This window comes from Scyliorhinus torazame, chromosome 6, assembly GCF_047496885.1.
Source record: "Scyliorhinus torazame isolate Kashiwa2021f chromosome 6, sScyTor2.1, whole genome shotgun sequence".
NCBI lineage: Eukaryota > Metazoa > Chordata > Chondrichthyes > Carcharhiniformes > Scyliorhinidae > Scyliorhinus > Scyliorhinus torazame.
The window spans coordinates 74,183,298-74,195,919 of NC_092712.1; the positions used below are offsets into that span (position 1 = coordinate 74,183,298).

The 12,622-nt window shown below is 40.4% G+C and overlaps 1 protein-coding gene across 6 annotated transcripts in view; it reads left to right on the forward strand.

Moving 5' to 3' along the window:
* The window catches only part of pard3aa (par-3 family cell polarity regulator alpha, a), a 1,126,646-nt gene that overhangs the window by 843,692 nt on the left and 270,332 nt on the right, over positions 1 to 12,622 (forward strand). For 4 of the 6 annotated variants that reach the window (XM_072508331.1, XM_072508330.1, XM_072508326.1 and 1 more), the window contains exon 18: positions 59 to 106. The exons of 1 other annotated variant lie outside the window; for it this stretch is intronic. In XM_072508331.1, the coding sequence (XP_072364432.1) occupies positions 59 to 106 (48 nt within the window). The remainder of the gene's footprint in view (positions 1 to 58; positions 107 to 12,622) is intronic. One more of the 6 variants, XM_072508327.1, reaches the window with a different exon arrangement.

The window sequence follows — 12,622 nt, forward strand, 5'->3', positions numbered from 1 at the left end:
AGCACGTGGAATGGGGGATACTAACCTCATTAATGTTTGACCTTTTACCTTTTGGCAGTAGCTGATGACACTAATCTTGATTCCTTGGCTGAACAGATAACCACAGGTAAGGATTGTCAATAACAACCCAGTTGCTGTAGCAGCCTAAGTGATGTAGCAGGAACATTGTTACCATGACGACAGCAAACAGTCATTAAAATCCCCCAGTCGTGCATTGTGTATGTTTATCACCCTTGCTGCCTGCAGTACGAGTTAATTCACACATGCTGGTTTTCACTCATTTCAAATAAATCATAGCCAAGGGAAAAATAAGATTTCTTGAGAAACTATGAGGTTGGTTATTGATTGTAAAAGTCAAGTGAATTTTTGGCCTGATGTTTTTATGTGGTCGTCATTTCTGTCAAACCGAAAACAAAAGTTGGGTGGGTGAAAATCATTAATGACCATTACGCTTGAGCTTTGAGACTATTATTAAGAATGTATTGATTTGTACATGCAGGTAAATTTATTCAAAGAAACACAAAATAGGAGCCAGGAGTAGGCCGTTTAGCCCTACGTGCCTGCTCCACCATTCATTATGGTTGATCATCCAACCCAATAACGTACTCCCTCTTTCCCCCCATGTTCTTTGATCCTGTTAGCCCCAAGAGCTGTATCTAACTTTGTCTTGCAACCATTCAACTGCTTTCTGTGGTAGAGATTTCCACAGGCTCACCATTCTCTGGGTGAAGAAATTTCTCTCCGTTCCTCTCAGTCCTAAATGGTTTAGGGTGCAGAGGAGATTTACTGGGATGCTACCTGGACTGGAGAGCATGTCTTATGAAGAAAGGTTGAGGGAGGTAGGGCTTTTCTCACTGAAGCGAAGAAGGAAGAGAGGTGACTTGATAGAGGTGTACAAGGTGATGAGAGGCACGGATAGAGTGGATAGCCAGAGACTTTTTTTCCAGGGCAGAAATGGCTGTCACAAGGGGACATAATTTTAAGGTGATTGGAGGAAGGTTTGGGGAGATGTCAGAGGCAGGTTCTTTACACAGAGAGTGGTGGGTGCTTGGAATGTACTGCCAGTGGAGGTGGTGGAGTCAGAGTGATTAGGGACATTTCAGTGACTCTTGGACAGGCAGTAAATTGAAGTTGTGTAGGTTAGGTTGATCTTAGATTAGGATAAATGGTCGGCACAACATCGTGGGCCGAAGGGCCTGTACTGTGCTGTTTACTGTTCACCCCAACGGTAAGTATAGCTCCCATGGGAGAGGGACATGCCCAGCTGGCACAGGTTGGCACTGCCAGTTTTGCAGTGCCACCCTGTTCCAGAGGGGCAGAGCCCGGGGCGGACTCTGTGAGGAGTCCCATTGGGGGAAAGGTTTTCATTCTGTTTGTTAAGGGGGGAGGTTGCCCTGATGCTGCTGATGTGGTGGGAGGGAGAGCCATTATGGTTGTGGGGGAGTCCTGTGTGTCTGTGGGTGGGGGTTTATTTCTGTGCTAATCAGGGCTCCCTTCAAAGATGACGCCCTGATCTCTGTGCCCTGCCACAGTGACAATGCAACCCACGCCTGATGATTTTTTTTTTTCGAGTGGCTCAAACTCAGCTACATGCTGGGTTTCACTTGGAGCCTGACACTGACAAAACATCAGAAAGATTCCGCTCCGTATCTGCCTGCGTAGCCATCATGGTGAAGCATTCCAAGTTCTCCTCACCCTCCCTCTTTTTCAGTTGACAATCCTCAGCCTCTGCTACCTCGTTACCAATTGTTAACATGTGAGAATAATCTTTTTCTGTTCATGCCTTCAAAAACTTATAATTTAAAATAAAACTGCTTTTAATTGAGGAGAAATACGTGAGGGAGAACGCGATGGGTACATGGATGGGGAGGAATTAGAGGGATTTGAACGGAGTGAGGGCAGAAGTTTTGTTTTTTTAGTTAGGGCATCATGATCGGCACAGGCTTGGAAGGCCTAAGGGCCTGTTCCTGTGTTGTACCATTCTTTGTCCTTTGAGAAAGTATCAGATGAATATGCTGATAGAGTGAAATGAGGTAGATTGATAGGAGGGAGGCTTGTGTGGAACATATGAGACAGCATAGACTTAGTGGGCTGAAAAATTGTGAACCTTTTCTACTCCAAGGTAAGTCCTGAGGATCTGATATCCATACTACAATGGGGTTCCCAGAACTCCATACAGAGATCCTACTGTGGGTGAACCAGTGCCTGATATAAATTCAAGAAAAAGTCCTTTTGGCGGCTGTGGTTAGCACTGCTGCCTGCGGCACTGAGGACCCAGGTTCGATCCTGGCCCCAGGTCGTTGTCCATGTGGAGTTTGCACATTCTTCCTGTGTCTGCGTGGGTCTCAGCCCCCACAACCCAAAGATGTGCAGGTTAGGTGAATTGTCCTCGCTAAATTGCCCCTCAATTGGAAAAGAAAATTGGATACTCTAAATTTATTAAAAAGAAGATGAAATCTTTTTTGTGTTCAGAATTCTAGTTCTCTTTTTTTTATGACCCCTTTTTCTCTGAACTTGCGCCCTGAAATATCTATGTAATTGCCCTTATGATCTCTCTGCTCCTACACCATATTAAATCTCCTACATTTCTATGCTTTCCAGTACATCTGCTGTCGATCTACTCACTCTGTTGACCTGCCTCTCATCTTCCTGCATTCTTCCACTGCTGTGATTTCCTTTAGCCTGGTATTAGTAATAAATATAAGCAACATTTTTCTATGCTCGAGTCCAAATCCTCTATGAATGAAACTAAAACAGAGAGATTCCAGCCCAGGCCACTTCATAGTCACCTCAGTACCCACGTCTCACCATCAAAAAGAAATTGCCCCTGCACCTATTATCAACGTTTTAACGGTTTCAAGGTTCTTTCAGGCATATTTTGACTTTTTATGTATTCCTTTTGAATTACATGAACCGATTTCACATTTCCAGCATAGTGTTAGTTTTAGTTTTTCAATCCTTTGGGGAAACCTCGTTACCATTGAGAGACTGTTTAATAATGATTTGTAGCAGTAGAGTATTTTTTTATTTGCCTCTGTTATGGGGGTGGAGTGGAAGCAGAGTAATAATTTTTCTATTGAGTGCACCCTTTGAATTCAGAAAAACCCCATGAGGTCCATATGGTCACAGGCACATGTCGATGTAAATGTTTCAATGAGGGACGTTAGCTGCCATTATTTAACTTTGAATAGAGAGTGAAGGCAGAGAATTTTAACTGGGAAGTTAACCCCACTCCTCTAAAATCCCATGCTCCCATATATAAAATCTCATACCTTGCCATTTGAACTGCAGCTGCATTTTGAACAACCAAATGTTTTTGCTTCAGCTACCTTGCTTGGCAGTTTTATCCAAGCAATAATGCTCTTTAAATAAACATTTCTTCCTGATACCTGTAGCAAATTTACTTTTCACTAATATGTTTTCTTTTCCTTCTTTCACTTTCCAAATTTGCTGTTGACTGAAAACTACAAACTATTTTGAACTGTGAGGATGATATAATGATAGACTTTGAGAGGATATAAACGGGCTGGTAGAATAGACAGACACCCATGGCAGACAAAATTTCATGCAGAGATTAGTGGAAGGATACATGCTGGAAAGAAGATCGTGGACAGGCAATATTAAATAAAGGATGCAATTCTCAGAGGGATGCAGGAGCAGATGGATCGGGGGTACATGTATGCAAATCAATGAAGGTGACACAGCAGGTTAAAAATGTGGTTAACAAGGCACACTTTATAAATAGAGGCATGGAATACAAAAGCAAGGAAGATAAGGTGAATCTTTGTGAAACATTGGATTAGCCTCAAATGTAGTGTTGTTTCCAGTTCTGGGCACCACACTATTGGAAGGACCTGAAAACGTTGGGAGAGCGTGCAGAAAAGATTAATGCGAATGGACCCAGGATGGCACACGTTGCCTGGATAAATTGGCGAAGCTAGGACTTCCTGAGAGAAGAGATGGATGAAGTGTGAAAAATCATGAGGAGTCTGGACTGAGTTGATGGGGAGAAAGTTCCCATTGGAGGAAGGGTTGTGAAACAGAGGGCGGTATGTAGGGTGATTAGCAAAAAAACTAAAGGCGTCATGAGGGAAAGAGATGGCAATTGGGTAGGATCTGAAATGCACTCCCGAGTCTGTAGGAGGCAAATTGCGAAGCTAATTGGATAATTGCATGAAGAAAAAAACATTTGAAGGGCTATGAGGCCAAGGCTGGGAAGTGGGAGTAGTCGAGATGCTCACGCAGAGCACCTGGATGGTTATAATGGGCCAAATACCTCCTTCTGTGTTTAACCCTTATACGACTCTTCCTGTCCTTGCCATCTTTGAAATAATATTGTTTTATGCTATATTTCCGATTTTTGTTTTCCATTTTATACATTTTTGTTGATATTTCCCATGAGCTATTTCTTGATTGTAAAGCTTGCCATACTCGAATGCATCATCATACCTTAATCACTTTACACATAAGATCATATTTGCTCCTCTCTGAAATCTCTCTCATTCACGCATACATTTATTAATGTCACAATGGTACAGAATTGGAAACCCATGTGCGGGCAAAGAAGAAACCGGTTCAGAGTGGACATCATAGAAGTAAATAAAACATGAAAATGGCATAGAAGATCAACCTAGAAAAAACAGGAAAGCTAGGCAATAGGATTTAAATATAAAGTTGTGGAAATCTCTCGAGCCTGGTCCTTACCACTGTCTGGTTACTGTGCAGCTTTTCAGTTATTTCACCAGGTTATCTTCTTTTACACCACTGTATTCACTTTTGACACCCTAGTCATTCATGCACATTGGAAACAAGCATTCCAATCATTAGATCTTGTGGGACCCCACTGAATACCTCCTGCCCCCAAACATCATCACATTTCTCTTGTGTATTCTGTTTTGACACGCACTAACATTTCTGATAGCTGTGAATGAGTTTGCAGCCCAGTCCCTCTCCGAAGGCTATAAGGCACTTCGACGTTGGACAAAAGATAAAAAAGTTCAGAAGAAATCTAGAATTCTCGAAAAATATGGGAGTTTTCTGCTTCAATGGCATTGACTTTGATTTAACCTGACTTGAGCCAGGTTTGAAGAGGAAATGTTACATGAAGCGCAATTCCAGTGGCTTCACCACAAATGGTCTGACTCTAGCTAGGTTTGACTCTTGTTCGCCGTTGCACATTGCCGTCAGCTTTTTTATATTCTGTTGCACAAATACAACTTAGAATTTTCTACTTTAAACGTGACAGTTGCAGCTCTCTGCGTACCTTTACTCGTTGATGATCTTGTCCAATGTCAAAACTGGGTCCATGTTCTGAGAAAGCTAAGCAGTGATCTTTGTGTGCAAGGCTGTTCTGAACAGCATGACCACTGATTAAGTGATTTCTGGAGTGAGAATTAAATAATGGATGGAAGAAAGATGAATAAAATGTAAGAGGTGAATATTTTAAAAGCAGTGGAGTCGATGCAATTTTATTCAACACATGTTTTTATAAAAGGCACAGGAAGATTTATTGTACCACTTAAAAGCTCCAGTATTTAAACCGGTATCAGTGTCGCTGACATTCAGTGACATCATTTTAAAATGGGCTTTAGTAAAACCACATTTAGCTTCATCACCCATCTGAAAAAGATGATTCCTTTCTGTTTTATTATTTATTTATGTAAAGTACTTAAATTCATTCACATACAATCATGTTTTGCAAAACGTCCAGCAGTGGGGCAACTGAAGCAAGTGCAGGAATCTTATAGTTCCATTGGTTAATAAGGGAAGTTTTCATCTCGAGTTGTTCAGGAACCTGACTTTTCAGTGTGCAAAACTGTCTTGTTGCTAAGAAACTCACATGGTCCAAAATCAGCAATAAATTGAAAAGATTACATCCTCGGAAAGCTGAGGGTACAGATTCTTTTACTTAAACAAAAAAAAACCCTGGCCTCATCTCTTTAGAGATTTGAACTTGAGGATGGCTAGTGGTTAAAAGCCATGGCCTTAACCACTAAGCCACCTGTATCTTTCAAAATAAATATTTAATTTCAAAATACAGTTTCGGAAGAAGGGTGCAACATTTGTATGAGCAATTTGCTCTGTCCTTATGTGTAAGAATAGTGCTTTGCATCATCTACTGCGAAGAATTCGCATGGCAGGATATTTTATTTGGCTCCCTCATGTTTAAAAAAAATTAAACCATCGTCAGCATTCTCAAATACAAGGATTAGAATGCAGCAGTGCAAATTCGATGCACATATGTAAATAAAATTAAGAAAAAAATCATAGATGCACAATTTTAAGAATTTATTTCTAGTATTTAAATTGCCCCTCTTTCAAAATAACTCCTGACAGATTTTGTTTATTTTCTTAGTGCTTGAATTTTGTTTTACTTACATTTCAACAGAATGTTAAAGAGCAAACTCAGTGGCACTTGAACATGGTTCATTTAACATTTCATGAAAACAAATCCAGGTGTCATGGCCACACTAGATTGGCTGTTACTTTGCTGAATGGTTTTGTGCAGTGGGGTGGTTCTGTGACACAGATTGAGGAAAAAATGGGGCGGTAGGGGAGATCTGCTGACTTCAAATGCATTGAGTAGTAAGGATTAAAATGAGGGTGGGCTCAGGTCACTAGAAATCCAGTCAACGACTTTGTCTCTTACTCTTAAGCTGGCTAGGGATCTAGCAAACAGTATGAAAAGAGTTGTTTGCGTGGAATTGTAGTTTACCTCTTAAGTTTTAAAAATACCAGTTGGTCGTGAAATTTCCAAGCATCTGTTGTGCATGTGATGCCTGAAGCCTGGACTACCATCACCTGCCACAGACCAGACCTGCACATTGGTTTAACAGCCAGTTTCCATAATTTGTTTAATGTGTTGACACTGTGTAAAAGAGACAGACCTTTTTGTTTTGCCTGCGCAATAACATAATGTATATTGTTAACATAAGAAATTTACTCAACAGCCACTGTATATAAGTACTGATCAGTGGCCTTATAGCATACCAGCTAAGCAGTTGATAAAGTATTTTAATCTTTACGACCTGTACATTACTTGGGAATGAAGCAGCCAGGCAACGTGTGATATTTTGTGCAAATTGACTGTTTTTCCTTCAATCAGGTTTTTATCTTATTTTAAGATAAGCGCATTCAGTCTAATGTGACCTGACTTAAGCTCTAAATTCAAACCATTCTTCTGAAATCTTGGAATTTGCAATTTTTACGTTTGCCATTTTGAAGGCATGGACTCTTTTTTTTGTTTTTATTCTGTTTCTTGGATTGAGATCCAGTAATTGTGATAATTACTAGAGTCCCACCTGTTCGAGGAAATGGGACAGGTCTGTGGCAGGATGGAAGATTGGGAAACGTTTAAAGGTCAACAAAGGGTTACTAAAAATGTAATAAAAAGGGCGAAGGAAAATTATAAAAGAAAACTAATGCAAAATATTAAAATGATAGCAAAAGCTTCTATAAGTATATAAAAGGGAAGAGAGTAGCTAAAGTGAATGTTGGCTCCTTGGAGGGTGGGACCAGAGAGTTAATAGTGGGAACACAGAAATGACAGAGATGTTAAATAAATATTTTGCTTCAGTGTTCACAGTGGAGGACATTTGTACCTTCCCAATAGAAACAGGTAATGCAGAGGGAACAGAAAGGGAGGAACTTGGAACAATCATCATCAATGTGGAAAACTTCAAAATAAACTACTGGAATTGAAGGAATCAAGTCCCCAGGGCCTGATGGCCTACATCCTAGGATCTTAAAGGAAGTGGCAATGGAAAAAGTGAATTCACTAGTTATGCTATTCCAAAATTTTCTGGATGCAGAAAAGGATTGGAAAAAATGTAATGCCCATATTCGAAAAGGGGTAGGCAGAAAGTAGGAAACTATCGACCAGTTAGTTTAACATCTGTCGTTGGGAAATTATTATAATCCATTATTAAGGAACTAATAACAGGGCATTTGGAAAATCAAAATGCAGTCCATCAGAGTCAGCATGGTTTTATGAAGGGTAAATCTTGTTCGATGAATTTGCTAGAGTTCTTTGAAGATGTAACAAGCCAAATGGATAATGGGGTTCCTGTCGATGTAGTATATGTGGACTTCCAAAAGGCATTTGATAAGTTGCCGCAATAAAGGTTAATACACAAGGTTAGATCACATTGGATCAGGGGTAATTTCTTAGCTTGGTTAAAGAACTGGCTAACTGACAGAAGGTAGAGTGTTGTGGATAAATGATCTTTTTCCGGTTGGCAAGATGTCACTAGTGGGGTGCCGCTGGGTTCGGTATTGGGCTCCAATTATTTACAATCTATGTTAAAGACTCGGATGTAAGAATAGAAGGTACTATAGCCAAATCTGCAGATCACACTTAAATAAGTAAGTTGCAATGAGGAAATTAGAAATTTACAAATGGCTATGGATAGGTTAGGTGTGTGGGCCAAAATTTGGCAGATGGAGTTCAACGTGGATAAGTGAGAGGTTATCCATTTTGGTTGGAAGAGTAGAAAGGCAGATTATTATCTAAATGGAGAGAAACCTCAGAGCACTTTGGTTCAGAGGAACCTGGGTGACCTCGTGCATGAATCACAGAAAACTAGGATGTAGGTAAGCAGGTAATAAGGAAGACAACTGAAATTTTGGCATTTATGGCTAATGGAATGGAATATAAAAGTAGGGAAGTGTTGCTGCAACGATACATGGCATTGGTGAGACCATACCTGTGTACAGTTTTGGTCCCCTTACTTGAAGAGGGGATGTAGTTGCATGGGAGGCACTTCAGAGAAAGTTCACGAGATTGATTCCAGACATGAAGGGTTTGTCTTATGAAGAGATGATGTGGAAACGCCGGTGCTGGACTGGGGTGGGCACAGTAAGACGTCTCACAACACCAGGTTGAAGTACAATAGGTTTATTTGAAATCACAAGCTTTTGGAGCACTGCTCCTTCATCAGCTCCTTGGTGACTTCACCTGATGAAGGAGCAGCGCTCCGAAAGCTTGTGATTTCAAATAAACCTGTTGGACTTTAACCTGGTGTTGTGAGACTTCTTACTTATGAAGGCAGATTGAGTAGTTTAGGCCGATACTCTCTCGAGTTTAGAGGAAGGAGACGAGATCCAATTGAGGCATATAAGATGATAAAACATATTGACAAAGTAGACGTAGATGGATGTTTTCTCTTATGGGGAAATCTAGAACAAGAGATCATAGTTTTAGGATAAGGGAAAGCAGATTTGAAGCCGAGATGAGGAGAAATTACTTCTCTCAAAAGGTTGTGAATCTGTGGAACTCACTAACTCAGTGTGCAGTGGATGCAGGGACATTGAGTAAATTTAAGGAGGAGATGGTCAGATTTTAAATTAGTAATGGGTGAAGGGTATTGGAGAAAGGCAGACAGGTGGGGTGAAGCCATAATCATTTTGAATGGGCTTGAGGGGCTGAATAGCTTATCCCTCCCCCTAGTTCTTATGTTCTTATATTGTGTGCACAGTCACACGGAGCTGAACGGAGACAGCAAACTCCACTGTGTGAGAGTAAGGGGACTGGCTTTGTGACATGATGAAGTTCTTTGTGAGGGAACGGAAATGATTTAAATAACCTTAAGGAGTTCAAATGACCTGACCACTGAGCCTGCCACTGGTAATGGCCATTTCTTGACTGAGATTAATTCACTTCGCTCACACTATTAGATATAATAATACCTCCCAAATTTCATCACTCCTCACTGTTCGCACTAAAAATATTGATTAGAAAAATAAAACCTTTGCCAGTTACCAGACATAAGAGAACGTTAGCCCTTTTTGTTTAGACTGGACTGAACCTCAGATTTTCTGGAACTATTTTAAAATCAGTACTGTGTGCATATCTTCCAAGTCCTGTATGAACTCAGCCAGAATAATAGCACCGTTTTCTTTCAAGGAAATGGTTGAAACATGCGTATAATATAAATACATTAAATTTTAGAGTTTGCAAGATACTTTAAAAATGGGCAGCTGACGAGGAACCGTCAAGTCTTGACTGACAATAAGCGATTTTCATTTCAAGTCTAGAGGTCACAAAAGCATGGGCGAGGGTTTCACAGCAGATTCTGTGTAGGAAAATTGGAAGAACGTGCTGTTAAGCATGATCTTAAAGGTGGAGAGGGAGACGGAACATACAAACATATGAACTAGGGGCAGGAGTAGGCCATTCTGCCTCTCGAGCCTACTCTGCCATTCACTAAGATTATGGCTGGTCTGACTGGAGCCTCAGTGTCAGTATTCTACCAACAGCAAACCCCCCCCCCCCCCTCCCCATGCCCTTTGATTCCCCAGTTAGTCAAGAACCTATGTACCTCTGCCTTAAAAATATTCAATAACCCTGCCTCCACCACTGCCTTGGGAAGAGAGTTTCATGGCCCTCTGAGAGAAAAGAATTATCCTAATCTTTATCATAAATAGGAGACTCATTTTAAACTGTGTCCCCAAGTTCTGATCTCTTCCACAAGGGTAAACACCCTTTCTTTGTGTCACCAGAAAATTTAGCGACTATACATTTGGTCCCTTCGTCTAAATCATTTATATAGATTTAAATAGTTGTGGCTCCAGCACTGATCTTTGTGGCACTCCACTCGTTACACCTTGCCAACACAAAAATGATCTATTTGTGCCTACTTTTGATTTCCTGTTAGCTAACCGATCCTCTATCCATACTAATACGTTACCCCATACACCATGATCTCTTTCTTTGTGTAGTAACCTTTGATGTTGCAATTTGTCAAATGCCTTCCGGAAAGCCAAGTACAGCACATTCACAGGTTTCCCATTTATCCACCTTGTGTGATACTTCCTTTAAGAATTCTAATGAATTAGCCAAACTTGATTTCTCTTTCATAAAACTATATTGATTCTCCCTGATTACTTTGAAATTGAGAATCCGAGATTCCAACATGAACAGGTTGGGCATTTGGAGTTTAGAAGAATGAGAGGTGATCTTATTGAAACATGTAAGACCCTTAGGGGATGGGGTAGATACAAGGCAGGATGTTTCTTCATGTGGGAGACTGGAACCAAGGGACACAGTTTAATAATAGGAGGCCTACCATTTAATATGGAGATGATGAGAACATTTTTCTCTCAAAATGTCGTTAATATGTGGAATTCTCTTTCCAGAAAGCAGTGGAGGATTTGCCATTAAATTTATTCAAAGGCAAAGTTAGACGGATGTTTGATAAACAGGGAAATTGAGGGTTTTGGGGACAGGCAGTAAAATAGAGTTGAGGCTACAACCAGATCAGCCATAATAAATGATGGGACAGACACAATGAGCTGAATGGAACCCTGGCTCCCTAAAATCCTCTGTTTTCCCTGTGAGAGATGTTGAGCTAATTAGCCTGTTGTTTCATGCTTTCTGTCTCCCTCCTTTCTTGAATAGAATCAGAGAATCGCTACAGTGCAGAAGGAGGCCCTTCGGCCCATCAAGTATGCACCGGCCCTCTGAAAGAGCACCATACCTGGGTTCAGGCCCTCCCCCAATTCCCGTAACCCAATAACCCTGTGCAGGGTAGATGGATTGGCCACACTAAATTGCCCCTTAATTGGAAAAAATTAATTCAGCACTCTAAATTTTTTTTAAAAATTCATCAGCCATTTCCTTATTTTCCATTATTAATTCTCCCAACGCTCAGTCGAGAGAAGCAATGCTCTCTCTTATTCTTTTCCATTTTAAAAAGCTGTAGCAACTGTTACTATCAGTTTTTATATTTCCAGCTCGCTTTCTCTCTCACTCTGATTGCTCCCTCCTTATTATTCTTTCAGTCATTTTTTGCTTTAAAAAAATATTTTCTCCAATCTTCTGACCTGCCACTAATCTTTGCGGAATTGTCTGCTTTTGTTTCAATTTAATACAATCTGTAGATTCCTTTGCAGCCACAAATTGTGTATTAGTCTTCTAGAGTCTCTTTTTCACAGGAATGTGTTATGAAAAATCTCTTTTAATGTCTGCCACTGCAGCTCTACTACCTTAACCTAATTTCACAATTTACTTTGGCTGGCTCATTTTCATGCCATCATAATTGCCCTGATATAAGTTCAAAACACTAATCTTAGACCTACTATTCTCTCCCTCAAACTGAATGTGAAGTTCAATAATGTTCTGGTCACCGCTATTTTGGGACTCCATTACTATGAGGTCATTAATTAATCATGTCTTGTTGCATACCAACAGGTCTAGAATAGCCTGCTCTCTGGTTGGCTGTAGAGCATGCTGCTCCCGAAAACACCCAATGAACCCATCTTATCTGATTGTTCTATTCTATATGTAGTTTAAAATCACCCATGATTATTGCTGTACCTTGTTATTTCTTCTTGTATACCCACATTCTACAGTGTGATTACTGTGAGATAGCCTATAAACGTCTCCCTGAAGGGGCTTCCTACCCTTACTATTTCTTATCTCTTGCCAAACTAATTTTACATCTTGATCTTTGGAACTAATGCCATCTCTCTCTAATGTTCAATGCCATACTTAATTAACAGAGCTACCCCTCCACCTTTTCCTAGCTTTCTGTCTTTTCATAATGTCCCTCACTATTCAGGTCCCAGCTATTTTCATCTTGCAACTATGTCTCTGTCATTGTTATCGGTTCATTTATTTTTA